Source organism: Dama dama, chromosome 12 (genome assembly GCF_033118175.1).
Source record: "Dama dama isolate Ldn47 chromosome 12, ASM3311817v1, whole genome shotgun sequence".
NCBI lineage: Eukaryota > Metazoa > Chordata > Mammalia > Artiodactyla > Cervidae > Dama > Dama dama.
The window spans coordinates 89,675,198-89,692,485 of NC_083692.1; the positions used below are offsets into that span (position 1 = coordinate 89,675,198).

Consider the following 17,288-nt stretch of genomic DNA (forward strand, 5'->3'; position numbering starts at 1 on the left):
TATATATATCTGATAAAGGACTTGTATCCAAAATATATAAAAGAACTCTTAAACTCAACAATGAGGAAAAAAAAACATTTACAATATGGGCAAAAGATTTGAGCAGATACCCCACCAAAGAAAATATACAGATGTCAAATAAGCATATTAAAAGACACTCAATATCATATGTCCTTAGGAAGTTGTAAATTAAAATCAGATACCACTACACACCTAATAGAATAGCTAAAGTTAAAAAAGAAAGAAAAAAAAGCAAGAAGAAAATTAGCAATACCAAATGTTGGTGGGGATGTGTACCAACAGGAACTCATTCAAGGTAGGTGGTAATGCAAAATGATACAGTTTGGCGACGGTTTGGCAGTTTTTTACAAACCGAATCAATCTTAAAACATGATCGAGAAATCACACCCCAAAGATTTTACCCAAATGAGTTGACAAACCACATCAATAGAGAAAACCTACACACGAGCTTTATAGCAATTTTAATGATAACTGCCAAAACTTGGAAGCAAGCAAGATGTCCTTCAACAGGTGAAGAGATAAACAGTGATATATCTGTACAATGGAATATTACTCAGCAATAAAAAAAGAAATGAGCTACCAAGCCATGAAAAGACATGCAGGAATCTTAAAACACACTGCTAATTGTATGCAGCAGCCAATCTGAAAAGGGCACATGCTGTATGGTTCTGAACTGAGCTCCCTCTAAAATCAAGTCCCCCGGACAACTTTATGATTAACTTCTATAACCAAAACTGTATTCCCTTTCTTGTCCCCTCTGACCTCAACCCTGTGCTAACTGAACAGTAATCACCAGAGTCAGGTGACTAAAGCTGCAGTTGTCTACAACATTGTTAACATACTAAAATTGCTGTCATGGATAACTTATCATTAAGGTATATACAGACTCGGGTTTTTGCTCCAGGGCAGGATGAGCTATCAGACCTCCCCACCCTGGGGTCACGGTCCACCCAACCAAATGTTAGTAAACTGTAGGTATCCTGACTTCTGAAACTACAACTAAGAAATGTCACAGAAACGTCACTAGACAATGAATAACCCCAGCTTCTCTGTTCTTCTCCCCCAGCTCCTAACTCAGAGACCCAATTGGAGTGGACCTGAGGTTTGTCTCCCACTCACTTGCTCAGTGGCCTGCAATAAATCCTTACTTCGCTGCAGTCACTGTCAGAGCTTGGCTTTCTGTGAAACTCTGAGCCCTTTTTCTGGGGTACAGTTCCATCTATATGACCCTCAAAAAGGCAAAACTATACAGTAAAAAGATCAGAGGCTGGGGAGTGGCAGAGAAGGATAACTAAGTGGAGTACAGGGGATTTTTAGGGCTGTGAAACTTACTGTTTGATAAATAACCATGGATACATGTCAGTACACATTTGTCAAAACTCATAGAACTATATAACAAAGAGTGAATCCTGACAAAAAGTATGCACTTTGGTTAATAATAATGTGTCAATATCAATTCATCAACTGTAACAAAGGTACCACACCAATGTAATATGGTAACAGAGCAAACAGTACAGAGGAGAAATGAGGAATTCTCTGTACTGTCTGTTCAATCTTCTGTAATCCTAAAACTGCTCTAAAAAATAATGTTAGGTTTTTAAGCGAATTCCTTTGTAACAAAAGCAAAAGGGAGACCTTGGTACAACTTAAAATCCAGAAGTCAAAAGAGAAAAGATAAATTTGAACTGATAATATTTAAAAAAAAAAAAATAGGGAAATTCAAAAGATAAATGACAAACAGGAAAATGTACAGTTTCCATCTCCTTTATATACAGAAAGTACTCTGAAATTAATAAGAATGAAAGTTTAAAATGTGATAGAAAAATGGGCAAAAAAATATCCAGCAACAAGTTCAGTTTCATTTCTATGAACAGTATGCAACTGAAAAGAGTACAAGAGAGGAACTGCTTGCCAGGAACCGGGTATTTCACACTGATGCTTTTAGCACAAAGAAGTAGGATGATGGCTTAGGAGGCATTCTCCTTCCTCGTGGAGGAAAAAAAAGTACAGCTCTGATATGGCATACTATTTATTTAGCACAGTTCTTCAAGATTCTAAATATTGTTACTGAAAATTTTTGTAAAATACTGTATTCCACAAGTCATTTTTCTTATATTTTAAACAAAAACGAGGACATTGCCTCTTTGGAATTCTACTCTCTTGATATTTTTCTGCCCAGTTTCTTCTTCCTCTATATGTTTGTACTGTCCTAGAATGCTCCCTAGATGACCTACATGTTGACAACACTCCTCAGGAATGCAAATTCCTACAACTGCCTACTTGAGACTCAGATAAGATGAGCATCTGACTTATTAAACTAGATTCATTTTTTCCTGTAAACTTGCCCTTCTTCCTTTGCCTATCTCAGATGGTGCTCAGATCAGATTTGGGGTAGAGTGAGGAGGAAAGGAAGGAAAAGAAGAGATCAGGGATTATTCAAATTAATCGCTACCAAACTCAGTTAATTTCACCTCTTAGAGGGCTTTCCTGAGAAGGCAATGGCAACCCACTCCAGTCCTCTTGCCTGGAAAATCCCATGGATGGAGGAGCCTGGTGGGCTGCCATCTATGGGGTCGCACAGAGTCGGACACGACTGAAGTGACTTAGCAGCAGCAGCAGCAGAGGGCTTTCCTGGTGGCCTGGTGGTTAAGAATTGGCCTCGCAATGCAGGGGACACGGATTCAATCCCTGATTGGGGAACTGAGTCCCATAGGCTGCCGGGCAACTAAGCCCATGCGCCTCAATTACTGAGCCCGCTCACTCTGGAGCCTCTGTTCCACAGCTAGAAAGTCTGTGCACCCCAACAAAAGATCCCATGGGATGCAACAAAGACCCCTTGTGCCACAACAAAGACCCAACACAACCAAACAAGTATTTCTTGAAAATTTCACCTCCTCACCGTTAAAAAGAAACCTCCTCTTTGCTATCTTTATTCTTCCCAGATTCTACAGTGGCCACACAATGGTGTCTACATGTGTGTGGATCCCACGGACTTGTCTCTCACCCACCAGAAAGAGCTCTTAAGTGCTAATCTGATCACATCTCTTACGGCCTACCACCTTCTGCTGAACAATCAGGTCAGTTAGGACAAAGAGTCAAACTCACTGCAGCAGTGCAAGAGGCAAAAGGGGAGGAGAGACACCAACTCCATAAGCTCCATTCCCTTCCCCAACCACTGAACAGCTCCAGGCCAGACCATGGGGTGCAGGAGTCATCTCATTCCAAGGGGCCCCAAAGAGCTGGCTCCCACTCTGATGTGAGTGGGCACCTTCCCTCTACGAGGCCTGCTGGACAAAGCCTGCGGCTGCCTGTGACTGAGCCTGGAAGAACCAAGGACTGTGGCCCAGGGCTGGCATCCTCACCCGTCACTGGCTACCCCAAAGCCTCAACTCCTTCACGTGGTAAACAAAGATCCCCTCCGTTGACTCCATGCCAGCTTTTCTGCTCTCACCTCCTGCTTTCCATGCATTTGAAACGCCAGTAAAACCACCCTCTCCAGACTATCTTGACCTCCCTGCCTGGGCTCATAGTTCCCTCTGCTTCTTCCACCTTTCATTTCTTCACTGAGCAAACCCCTGTTTATCCTTTAAGACCCACCCCAAATGCTACCTTCCTTCAGGAAGGCTTCTTCCCAAATATCCACCCTCATTCTAGACCCAAGAAAATATTCTCTACCCTGTTGACGTTTAAGCCCTTATGAAGCTCCATTTCCCTTACTATATAATACGTTCTGTTTATATATCTGTCTTTGTAACAAAATGCTAAATTCTTAGAAGACAGAACTGTATCTTATTCTGTTTGGCATCTCCAATGCCTTATAAGTATCTGGCACATAGCAGGACCCTGGGGAATAGTCTATTTGTGGTATTAGTGTTCCATAAATCAGCCTTTGTACAGCAAAGGAATAGGACACCACAGCAGGATTGAATGACACAAGCCCCACAGGCGCCAGTTCAGGTAACAGGGCCCCCTGCTCGGGCAGCCTCTCCACATCTACTGCCCAACTGTTTCAAAACCACCTTTGTCATGGAGCTAGCGTGAACCTGCTGCTCCAGAATCTGCTGTCAAACTTGTCAAAGACAACCTTAGTATTCCCTCCCCAATCCCTTAAAGAACCTTCTCTGATTCTTCACCCTTATTTCTGGGTCAAAGATAGTCATTGGGTGTCCACTGTAAAAAGAGCATAAATGAGTAAGCTTCTTGAGAACTAACATATCTATGACTTGAATTTTTTGCTAAACTTTTTATCACCCCCACTATCAAGATAGCCATCCCTTCTTTATCTCAGGACAGCCGAGGAGCTGTTTGGAATTCCTTCTTCAAAAGACCATCTCTTATTACTTACAACTGGCTCTTCAGGCCACAGGCCTCAAGGTTCATGGTTAGCAGAGATTTCTAAAGACTATTCACTAATATTAGTATTGGAACATGTGATAACCACAACTTTTCACCTTTGAAGTTGAGAATGTCCTGTAACTTAACTTTCACCCGGGGCTTCCCTGATGGCTCAGCGGGTAAAGAATCTGCTTGCAGTGCAGGAGACACAGGAGAAGTGAATTCGATTACTGGGTTGGGAAGATCCCCTGGAGAAGGGAAAGGCTACCCACTCCAGTATCCTAGCCTGGAGAATTCCATGGACTGTATATGAGGTCCATGGACTGTATATGAGGTCGCAAAGAGTCAGACAAGACTGAGCAACTTTCACTTCACTATGTGGAAAACAGATAAGCAATATGTATAAAACTGATGCTTACAAATATAACGTTAATGCCCTAAAGTATTACGATGGATTGCGATTGTCTAAAATGAAATCAATAGATAAATAACAAATAAGTGAACAAGTGCTCCCTGAACTTACAAGAGAACATGAGCAACGATAGCATCCACGTCAAACAAGGTATCCGTTGGGAATTCTCTCAGCGCTATGTTGCCCCTGTAAAGCATTACAGAAAGATTTCCTTAGCATTCAATTCACTTGTGGCTCTAACACACTGACTAGAAGTTCTTTGTCTTATCCACTGTCCGATGCGCATACCAGGGCACTCTCATAACACACACTCAAATACTTACTAAACACACCTCATAGACAGGCTGACTTTGAAAAGCCTAGGCTCTGTGGTTGGCAAAAAGACTGGGAAAAAACCTGAGTCCCAGCAAGGCTTCCTCCCAGCCTCCCAGTCTCACAGCATACACAGATGCCCCACATGGGCTGGGAAGGAGGCAAGCGAAGAGACAAAGAAGGGTCCTCAGCAGCAGACCCCGGAGGAGAAAGGACCTCTCCCCACTTCTAGGCCAAATCCCAAGAGCTTGCTGACTCAGATTAGCAGACCCCAGGATGGAGAAATCTATAACCTGGAAATCTGTAGATCCCTCAAAAATAAAGTAGTAAGACATTTATTTCACACCTGACCTGACATATCTACTTAGAACATTAAATATACTAAGTGCTTATTACCAGGCATTTGCAGTCAAAGCTTACATAAGATTCTCATATAATATCCAAAACAACCCTGATACTTAAGTATCATTCTCCTTAATCTATAGATTAGGAAGCCAAAGTGGAGGTAACAAATCTATTACTTAGACTTTTTGCTAAGCTTCATATGATCCCCACTACACAGAGCTTCCTTCTGGCTTTGTGACATTTTGTATACTTGAATATTATCAAGGTATAGCTTTAAATTTACCCATCCCAGTGAGAAAAAAAAACTAGTTTACCTGAATAAATATGCTTTCATCAGATCCTTTTCACTTCCACAGTATCTGGATGTTTCTTCTGTGACACAATTAACCTTTAAAAGATTATATTTAACACTTAAGAGTATAGAGCAAATGGCAGAGTTTCTTGGTTAGGGAAACACAAAGGAAAATTAAACACTGCAGTGTATCTCCAGATCACTTTTTTTTTTTTTTACTTTTTTTTCAATTTTATTTTTTTTCCAATTTGTATGCAATAACTGCTCACTTATTCAAGTGCTGGAGGTAACCCAGAGAAAGGAACCCGGAAAAAGGTTTCTATACCAAAAGTTATATTTAATCATACCTAATTCAGTTCAATCTTATGAAGGAAGTAGGAAGTAATGAAGTAGAAAGGGAAGGAAACAATAAAGGCAAGACAAAAAAATCATGGGCAAAAGCCAGGAAACAGAGAAGTGAATGTTAAGTTGGAACCACGGAGCATCTCAGTAGCTGGAACACAGGTATAACAGATACTGCTGGTTCCCCAACCCAAATCCATCCCACTCTTTTTGCTTCACTAACAGAATGTCACTAATAGCAAGTACCCCCATTAAAAGACTTTTCCAGACTCCCCCAACAGCTAAGGATCGCTAGATAATGTTAGAAGAAGTCACAGGTTTGGAATTCCTAGAAGGGTCTTAAAAGGGGGTTGTCTGGTACTCATGGTCCTCCCACTCCTTGCTGACAAAGGAAAAAAACCTAACAAGATGGGTAGGCAGCAGCAGTCATCATGGACCATAAGGCATCCTTAAAGAGAGACCCTTGCTAAGGATGGTGAAACAGGAAGAATGAGTCTGAGTCCCTGATGATTTTAGAGTAGCCACAACACTCTTGATAGCTTACAATGATGACTCTATGTGAAAAACACAAGGACGATCCTGGCAGCAACATGCAGATGAAATGGAAGGCACAAGAGCACAAAGGCAAGGAAGCCAGCGGACAGAATTACCACACCAGTCCAGGTCAAAGCTCCCCTCATAGCTCTGTCGGTAAAGAATCTGCCTGCAATGCTGGAGACCTGGGTTCGATTCCTAGGTCAGGAAGATCCTCTGGAGAAAGAAATGGCAACCCACTCCAATATTCTTGCCTGGAGAATCCCACAGACAGAGGAGCCTGGCAGGCCACAGCCCATGGGGTTGCAAGAGTCGGATACGACTTAGCGACACCACCACCACCACCACCACAGGTCATGAAGGGCTTCCCTGTAGCTCAAACTGTAAAGAATCCATCTGCAATGTGGGAGACTGGGTTGGATCCCTGGGGCAGGAAGATCCCCTAGAGGAGGGCATGGCAACCCACTCCAGTATTCATGTCTGGAGAATCCCATGGACAGAGGAGCCTGGAGGGCTACAGTCCATAGGGTTGCAAGGAGTGGGACACCATTGAGCGACTAACACTTTCACTTTCACAGGTCAAGGATGACGGGGGCCTGAGGTAAAGCAGAAAAGGTCGGAAGAGATTCAAGAGACTTTTCACAAGCACAGAAAGTAAAACTAAGATGACTGAGCATATAACATGCAGCCTGGGACATAGAGGGGAAGGAAAGAGAGAGAATGAAGAGGTTGTCAGACAGGGCAAGTGGGCTGCCAGCAACATAACTTACCAAAATCAAGGTTGGAAGAACAGTTAGTATTTTGTTTTGGATTTTGTTAAATTTGCATTTTGTTTTCTTTTTGAATGGGTTTTTCTTGTTTTTGGTTTTTGTTTTCAGGTTAACTTTAATGGAGTTCGAGGAAGTACACTAACAAGTGGAAAAGCCACATTTTTATTTTTTAAACAGCTACTAAAGGAGAACTGATACCCAGAAAAGATATGAGGAATAGAGAACCAGAATTAAAAGTCAGAGTATAGTCATAACCAAAAGCCATGAATTTTACTGTAATTAAAAAAAATTTTTTTAAGTCAGAGCATAGAGGATGGTTGATATTATGATAACAGATTTGTCCCTTCATTCACTCAAAACACGTTTGAACACCTATCATATGCTAGTCACTATTCTCTTCATTGGCAGCACAGTTATGTTCCAAATTAAAATCTTTCTCTTTAGAACTTATATTCTAAAAGCAGAGACAGACCATTTAAAAACTAAATAATATGTAATATTAAGTACTATGAGGGGAAAAAAACTTACTACAGGGATAGTGTATGACAGAACGTTTTAGGTAAGTCATCAAAGAAGGCTTCTCTGAGGAGGTAACATGTGAACAAAGAACTGAAGTAACGGAGTGATGCATGCAAATATATAAGTATGTGAAAGAGATGAAGGGGAAATACCTGCAAAGGCCTTATGGAAATACACATCTAGCAGGTTCAAGTAACAAAAAGACAACTAGCAAGTGTCAGGAACAAACTGAGGAAGGTGGAGGAACAGAAAGTGAGATAAGAGGAAGTCAGTATCCAAAGAGGAGTTTTGATTTTAACATAACTGTAATGGGAAGCCTTTCTGAGATCTGATACATTTGCTTACATGTGGAAAAGGGTTTGGTGAGACAAAAGTGAAAGAAGAAAGACCAAACAGGCAGCTGTTGTGGTTTCCCAGAGGAGAAGTGAGGAAGTTTGGACAAGATACTGGAAATGAAGAACCAGAAGTGGTCAAATATGCATGGTTTTAATAGTAGAACCTGAGTGAAAGTGAAAGTCACTCAGTCGTGTCCGACTCTTTGCAACCCTATGAACTGTACAGTCCATGGAATTCTCCAGCCCAGAATACTGAAGTGGGCAGCCTTTCCCTTCTCCAGGGGATCTTCCCAACCCAGGGATCGAACCCAGGTCTCTCACATTGTAGGCAGATTCTTTACCAGAGAAGCCACCAGGGAAGCCCAAGAATACTGGAGTGGGTAGCCTATCCCCTCTCCAGCGGATCTTCCTGACTCAGGAATTGAAACTGGGGTCTCCTGCATTACAGGCAGATTCTTTACCAGTTGAGCTACCAGGGAAGTAGAACCTGAAGGACTTATTAATGGATTGGTTATGACAGAAAAAAAGATGACCCAAAGGTTTTTTTGTTTTTAAATCTACATTGATAAAGTACTATAGTCACACCAGCTTTCTTTTGCTTATTATTTGCATGATATAGTATTTTTACTTCATTTACTTTGAGAGTTTCTAAAGCCTTAAAGATGCATTTCTAAATATCTTACAATTGGGTTTGGTTATTGTTCCCAGCCTGACAATCGTTTCCTTAACTGGAACATTTAGTCCATTTATAATTTAGTGTTTTCTTCATCTACATCTGCCTAAAGAAATCTTAACTTCTGAAGACAATCTCAAAATGCTACTTTTTGTGAAGTCTTTCCCAATACCATAATATGACGTCCACTTCGATAATCATGTAAGATTTCTTTCTTTTAAACCTCTATAGCATTATATTTGTACCTCTTATATGACCAGGTTCTGCCAGTTATTAACATGGTCTGCAGGAATTCTCTGGCAGTACAGTGGTTGGGACTCCAAGCTTTCATTGCCAAGGGCCCAGATTCAATCCTTGGTCAGGGAGCTAAGATTCCCAAAGGTATGCAGTGTAACCAAAAAAAAAGGGGGGGTCTGTGAATGCGTTTTGGATATCTACTCTCCAAAGAAAAAGTCTGGGATCTTAGTCATTTTTCTATCTTGAGAAATGGAGTATTTCCTGCCATATCAGTAAACAAAGGATGTCATGGTCATCAGCGATTGCAGCCACCACCGAAGGTCAGCCCTGAGAAAACTCAGGATGTGAAAATATAGGATACTGGTACCAGATAACAGAGGTACATATATCAAAAGAATGATTTTAGTGAGCCTAGACCCTTGCATATTCCTATACACAGAAAAGTGCTAAATTCCTTAACTTGAGATATCTGGCTTTCCTTTAATTAACAGCAATCAGTTTGACATTCGGACTAGTGCCCTTTTTTGGAAAACTTCTACATAATCTGATTGATCCTGTCACCTCCTCAGAGCTATTCTCTCAGGGTTACTTGAGGTGCTGGCTCCTGGGTTTTAAGTCCCAAAAATTCCGTCCTAAGAAAACATAACTCTCAACTTTTAGGTTGTGAATATTTTTTAAGTCTATAATCCAATAAGAGACTAAATAATATGTAAGCTTGTTTGAATCTCATAAACAGTACTGAGTATCTACTATGTACCAGGGACTGAGCTAGGTACTCAAGGTCTAGGTGTGTCTCTTTCAAGACAGGTCTATCTCTTTCACCATAGTTTCCTTTCCACATAACTTAGAGTCCTCAACTGTAAAAGGTTTATGAACTGTTAGTTCATAAAGGTGATCTATAGGCATGAACCTTCATTTTCTACTCCAGTTAGCAGACACATAGTTACTAGTCATTAGTTTACTGACTGCTAGATAAACAGTATGATTATCCCTTTCAAGTGTCATACCAACCCAACCTAGTATTTTGTTTCTAAATCTCAATTTTTATTCAAAGCTTGAGCACCATTATCATTCTAGAGCATAAACTGGTTCACAGTTAATGGAGATCCTGAGACCTCTATACAAAGAGAACTGACATTTTAAAAAAAGATTTTTTTTTAAGGTATATACACGCATGCTTAGTCATGTCCAATTCTTCGTGATCTTGGACTACAGACCATCAGGCTCCTCTGTCCACAGGATTTTTCTGGCAAGAATACTGCAGTGGGTTGCCATTTCCTTCTCCAAGGAATATAACTATGACATAATAAGAAATATACATTTGGCCTCTACCCCTCGTTCCTGACACAGAGCTTCTGGTGGTGGTTATGGTGGTTTAGTTGCTAAGTCATGTCTGATGCTTGCAACCCCATGGACTGTATCCCACCAGGCTCCTCTGTCCATGGGATTTCCCAGGCAAAAATACTGGTGTGGACGACCATTTCCTCCTCCAGGGGATGTTCTTGACCCAGGTCTCCTGCATTGCAGCAGTCTTCTGCATTGTAGGCATATTCTTTACTGACTGAGCCACTAGGGAAGCACCTAAAACCTGGTAATTTCCTGAATGATGGAGTGGTAGGAGTATCTCTTATTCTAATATTTGGTCTTTTAACCCCAAATGTAAGAGTTTCTAAAAGCCTTGGAATCTCTGGTAGTGATAAGAGTGTCTGTCTGTATCCAAATGAAATGACTGGCAGTTGGGGCCCCTAGATAGCTTCAGGAAGGGGGCTGGTTGCCAGAAAAAGGCAAGATTAGAGAGTGGTGACTTTCAGCCCCACTTCCCAGCTCCTGCACTTGAGACTCGTCCAGATCTTGCCCATGCATTTCCTCCTGGCCATTCCTAAGATATCCTTTATAAGAAGCCCGCAACAGTTAAGGAAAGTCTTTCCCTGAGTTCTATGAATCACTGTAGCCAATTATGGACCCTGAGGAGGGGGTTGTGAGAACCCCCGTTTGTAGCCAAGTTCTCCAGAAGTCGTAGGAAACCTGGGGATCTTCTCACTCCCTGTGACTGGGATCTGAAGTGAGGGCAGTCTCACAGGACTGTACGCTCCCCTGAGACGTCTGTACTAACTCTGGGCTGTTGGTGTCAGAACTGCTTGGTGTGGAAAACACACACATTTGGCGTCAGAAGTGTTCTCTGGTGAGAGTGAACAGTTTCCCTTTAAAAGTCACAGTCAGTTAACTTGTCTATGTTTCCTGCCCTGGGAACTCAAGCTGCAGGGATCAAGAGACACAGGAGCCATCTCTCAAAGGAGGAAGGTTAATGAACTAGAAAAGAATAAATGTACACAGAAAGTCAGTGAGACACTAATCTGAAAGAATTTAATAATCACTGGGTTATTAATCATTCCACTTTCCGAGGTACAAATTCTAAGTTTAAACTAAATGAAAGGTTCATGAAGCTATTTAAACCATGATGCATCTAGAAATTTTCCATAATACTCCACAGCAAGTTTGAACACTTTGAGAAATTAAATATGTAATTTCAAATTAGGCTGTCTTAAAGTTTTTCTAAAAATAAATATGATAACCACAACATAAGCAATTATAAAGACAGAATATGAAAGAAAAAACAAAAACACACACTTCAATAACTTCAATTCTGGTTCCTCAGTTTGTGCTAATAGAAATGTTTTAATAGTTATGAATATCTATTATGATATATTTCTCAGGCAAAATTAAAAAAGCCTATATAGAAGACTGAAAAAATGACACTATAGCTTCAATAGAATGGTTTACAAAATAAAGCTCTAAGAATTTTAAATAGCTTTTTCCCCTGTATTGCCACTAATTTGTATAACAATTTGGAACCATCTATACTTCTGCTTATTCTTATGAAAAAAAGATAGAAAAAATATTTTTCCAGTTTGAAAAAGATGTGAAACAACACATTATTTTTAGACACTCAGTCTTAGGTCACACAGCTGTAAACTGTTTGCCACTAATCATCTATTAATAAAAATATGTTTTTACCTTTGCTACTGAAATTCCATAGTCCTGGAGAGGTTTAGCAGCCTCATTCAGTTCTTCAAGAAACATAGCAGTTCTTGGAGACTCTAAAATAAGAAATGTTTTATGAATGTTTTATGACTTGCCCCTTAGGAAAAATGAATTTTTAAAATTAAAGCCCAAAGCTGCAAACTGCAAAAGAAATATATTAGTTTGCCCAACTACTATGCAACAAGTGACTAAACAAACCAAATTACATATTTTTGTACCCTAATTCCTGTTGCCTCATTATTCTTATGTCTAATATTTTTATCATGAAATACTTTCATTTTGTGACCTTAAGAGCTTTATGAACATAAAGTAGATAAATAAATGTTTAATTTAAATGGAACAGTTGTCATTATTTTTCCAAGTTTAATATTATATACACAACATACATGTACAAAAATTTCAAAATGATTTTAACATACCATTTTCAAATCCTAATTATAATAAAGTATTAGTCGCTCAGTCGTGCCTGACTTTTTGTGACCCTATGGACTGTAGCCTCCCAGGCTCCTCTGTCCATGGAATTCTCTAGGCAAGGATACTGGAGTGGGTTGCCATTCCCTTCTCCAGGAAATCTTCCAGACCTGAGGTTCGAATCCAGGTCTCCTGCATTGGAGGCAGACTCTTTACCTTCTAAGCCACCAGAGAAGCCCTATAAGGGAGCCAACAAATATGTGAATTCACTTCACTTACTAATTCCAAGAATAGTATTTTTTAAGGCATGAGAAATTTTAATAGAACCATGACAATGATCAGTTATGTTCAATAGTTGTATTAATTAATTCAGTATAATTAATAGTATGGTTAAAGCAGAGTATTAAACTTAAGCATTAGTATTACTATATCTAAAGTTTTAAAACACTTTAAAAATATTTTCATGCTAAAAATATCAAAATGTTTACTTTTAGAAATGGCGATGAAATGATATTACTCATAGCTAATTCTCACCTAGTATTTACTGTGGATTAGGGACATGAGCTAAGTCACTTAATCATCACAACAAATTTATAAAGCACACACTATTTCCTCAGTATGGATGACAAAAAAGACACACGGAGAGATTAAATGACTTGACCCCAGTCACAAAACAGGTCAAGAAGCAAAGTCAGGATTCAAACCCAGGTAGGCATATCATAGTAGCAGCTTTAAAGCACATTTTATTAATCCTGACAGTGAGTTCTCCCTGAGCATAATGATTAAACAACAATAGAAACATCACAAAAATCACATTAAAATATAAAAAATACTTACCAGCTTGAGAAAAATAAACTAAGGTGGCTTTTCCTGGTTGCAATGTACTGAAGAATTTCTGAGGACTCAGCTCTGGAGAGTCTACTGCTGATGTATAAAAAATGCACATCATGACAAAAGAGATGCCAGCTCTAAACACACTGAAACTGGAAGACATCATCAGCCGTGGCTGTATATGGATGGGAGAATCTGTTTTCTTCACTGCTGTGTTCTGTTGCCCAAGACAATACCCGGCAGGGGTAGGTATTCGACAAAGTTGTGCCCCAGGAATTTGTTAAATGAATGAATGAAGTAAAATCTGTAAAAAGAATAATATAAGAAATTAGTCTCAGGTTTGATTTTGATAATACTTTACTATTTCCTTCTAGTACAAATGTGAGAGGGGATGATATATAATGACACTGATTTGATAATACTATTAATTTTTGATACAAAAGATATCAAAGATATCTGGAAAACATAATACTAAGTATATTGTGTTTAATAGCTATTTACTGGTGTGTGTGTGTGTGCTCAGCTGTGTCTGACTCTTTGTGAACCTTTGAACTGTATAGTCCACTAGACTCCTCTCTCCATGGGATTCTTCGGGCAAGAATACTGGAGTGGGGTGCCGTTTCCTCCTCCAGGGGATCTTCTTGACTTCAGAGATCAAATCTGAGTCTCCTGCATCTCCTGCATTGCAGGTGGATTCTTTACCACTGAACCATCAGGGAAGCCCCACTTACTGGTGTATGTTAAGCCGTCATTTCTAAGGATTCTAAAATTAATTCTCAAACATTATTCAACCCACCTTTTTTAAACAGGGCATTTAGTCATTCTCTACCTAGAGTGGATTTACAATTAATACCCAAATAGCAATTAAAACCACTAACATGAAAATGAGATCCAAAATATATGTCTACATTCTTTTTACTTTAAATCCTCTAGCATAGGGGTCCCCAATCTCTGGGATCTAATGCCTGATGATCTGAGGTGGAGCTGATATAATAATAATAGAAATAAAATGCATAATAAATGTAATACATTTGAATCATCTTGAAACCACCCTTCCTGCCCCCCACCCCCATAGATGGAAAACCTGTTTTCCACAAAACTGGCACCAAAAAAGTTGGGGCCACCTACCTTAGAGGATATCTACTGAAACTATGTAAGAGCATTCCTTCCAAATATACATTTAGTAATTTTTGATGGATTTAAACAGTTTAGAAACGCAAATAGCTCTTTCAACTCATATTTTAATTCAGTTCTATCTTCTGAATGCAGATTTAGTCTATACACCATCTTCTCATCTTCTTTCATGCTGTACTTACTCCCATGCTGTCTGTCCTCTGTGTCCACTGTCAGTTCTCTCTGCTTATACTTCCGCTACTTTCAAATTTCTTTTGAACAATTTCTTCTTTCAGGAAGCTTTTCTACTGCTGATATATATTATCTACATTTCAAAGAAGATAGTTTGGGAAAATTAGGGTTTATATTATTAAACATCGTACTTTTAGAAAGTAAAGCTACACCAACAGGTATAGGTGAGAATTTCAATTTTAATTTCAAATAGATTCCTTATCTTTTAAGCAAAAGATCACTATGTCAAAACAGGAGACAGGAAAAAAAAGTAGCAAGAATTACTCATAAGGATAGAAGTGGAACTTTTCAGTAAAGAATGAAGAGATGGAAGAATGAAAAACTTAGGGGAAAAAAAATCATACTAAATTAGACATTTATCATTTCAGTGGTCATGAAGACCATTTACTCTTCAATTTAACATTTCAGGGGTAATGAGAAACAATTTAGTTCTCCAATTTACAACAGAGCTGATAAACTGAAACTCCATATACCTTGCTCTGTCAACACTATAAGCACAGAAGGCTGTCTCACCAACAGTTTAACAGCTACTGTACAATACGCCTGGCTTTCTCTTCTTCTGTCACAGTCACTGAAAATACTCAGATGGTGGCTGTTTGTTAGCACAGGTCTCAGATGGGGTGCAGCCCAAGAACCCCCAGGTGGTATGCAATGAATATATGACATAGGAAGAAATAACCTTTGTTGTCTTAAACCACTGAGACTGGTGTGGCAGGGGGTGGATTACTGCAGCATAATCTAGTTTATCTTCACCGGTATACAAATTACAAGTGAGGTGCTGCCTTAACAAGAACCCCACACATAGGCTCAGGGGCCAAGCAGCAGGAAACTGTTCTAAGACTACTCAAGGAAACTCTTTCTCTTCAAGGAAACACAGAGACAGGACCTCAACAAATGTTTCGTGTTAAGAAATAACAAAACATTTGATGTAACTGTTGCTACAATAATTTGGAAGTGAGAAGTATCTAATGAATTTATGAGCATGTAGCTAGGTTCATGTGTCTAAAGAACTTATTGATGGCCCTAAGAGAAGAGGCTGGAAGACAAGATGAGTCATATGTGATGGTTGCTGTTGATTGTGTTTAACAAGGAAATAAAAGAAAGGCACTCAAAGAAGCACCACCATCTAAAAGACTAGCTGTTCCAATCTTAAAACAATTCCTAACCCCACCTTTGCAGGGTACAGGAAACACTGACAAAACTGCTCAGCTGCGGAAAAAAGCCATATTCTCCAAAGTCCAACTCAGATGTGGCCAAAGATGATAAAAATCGAAGGAACACTTGCAAGCCAAAGCCAAGGACCATAAAGAACTATGCTCAAGGGCATGTGCTAGAATATTAACTGTTTGTCACTGGTCTACAGGAGAAGGCAATGGCAACCCCACTCCAGTCCTCTTGCCTGGAAAATCCCATGGACGGAGGAGCCCGGTAGGCTGCAGTCCATGGGGTCCAAAGAGTCAGACACGACTAAGCAACTTCACTTTCACTTTTCACTTTCATGCACTGGAGAAGGAAATGATAACCCACTCCAGTGTTCTTGCCTGGAGAATCCCGGGGACAGGGGAGCCTGGTGTGCAGCCGTTTATGGGGTCACAGAGTCAGACACGACTGAAGCGACTTAGCAGCAGCAGCACTGGTCTACAATAATGAGAAAAACACAGAAATTGACTATAAATGTTTAGCAGCTTTTATAGCAATTTCACAAAGTAAATTTGTGGGCTAGTCAAATGTTAACTAGTCATTTGATATGCTTTTTTATTTCATTTTTCTTATACTTTGAGCTCTAGCAACATCCGTCCAGCAAGGTTCCAAATCGCTACAGTTCAGTGTCTGATTTATGTCTTCCATGCTTCTCCTCTTCAAATATTATTCATAAGAACATGTACTGTAGTTATATGTCCCTACAACTACTCTATGAATTCAACAGTGTAAGGGAAATGGATAATTTATGAAGTCCAGAGATCATGGCTACTAAGCAATACTCAGAGATCCCAGACTTTGAGCTTGACACAGTGACTGAATGCAAGTTAGGGGTCATCTCTACAGGGAAGAGCCAAGGATGAAGAACATACAGGAAGAAGAATATAGTTGTGTTTAGTCACTAAGTCGTGCTTGACTCTTTGTGACCCCATAGACTGTAGCCTGCCAGGCTCCTCTATCCATGGGACTTCCCAGGAAAGAAGACTGGAGTAGGTTGCCACTTCCTTCTCCAGGGAATTTTCCTGACCCAGGGACTGAACCCATGTCTCCTGCATCGGCAGGTGCATTCTTTGAAGTACATATAGGAAGGAGACTATCTACTCACAAAAATGGGAGAGTGTCCAAATGTTCCTAGGTCTCTACACATGTTAAAATTCTGCTTCCCCACTTCCTTGAGTTACATATGGCCATGACTTGATTTGGCCAATGAAATGTGCAAAGTATCATATGTAACTTCCAAAAGCTTTTAAAAGTCAATGTGTATGTGTCATGATATACTTTGTCTCTGCCACAATGATTGAAAACACTCAAA

General features: G+C 39.8%; 1 protein-coding gene across 8 annotated transcripts in view; it reads right to left on the reverse strand.

Moving 5' to 3' along the window:
- Positions 1–17,288, reverse strand: part of TXNDC16 (thioredoxin domain containing 16) — an 87,886-nt gene that overhangs the window by 67,298 nt on the left and 3,300 nt on the right. For all 8 annotated transcript variants that reach the window (XM_061158072.1, XM_061158073.1, XM_061158070.1 and 5 more), the window contains 5 exons: positions 14,728–14,849; positions 13,418–13,715; positions 12,143–12,225; positions 5,740–5,813; positions 4,880–4,954 (listed from right to left, as the gene is read on the reverse strand). In XM_061158072.1, coding sequence (XP_061014055.1) covers positions 4,880–4,954; positions 5,740–5,813; positions 12,143–12,225; positions 13,418–13,577 — 392 coding nt within the window. In that variant the 5' untranslated portion in view covers positions 13,578–13,715; positions 14,728–14,849. The remainder of the gene's footprint in view (positions 1–4,879; positions 4,955–5,739; positions 5,814–12,142; positions 12,226–13,417; positions 13,716–14,727; positions 14,850–17,288) is intronic.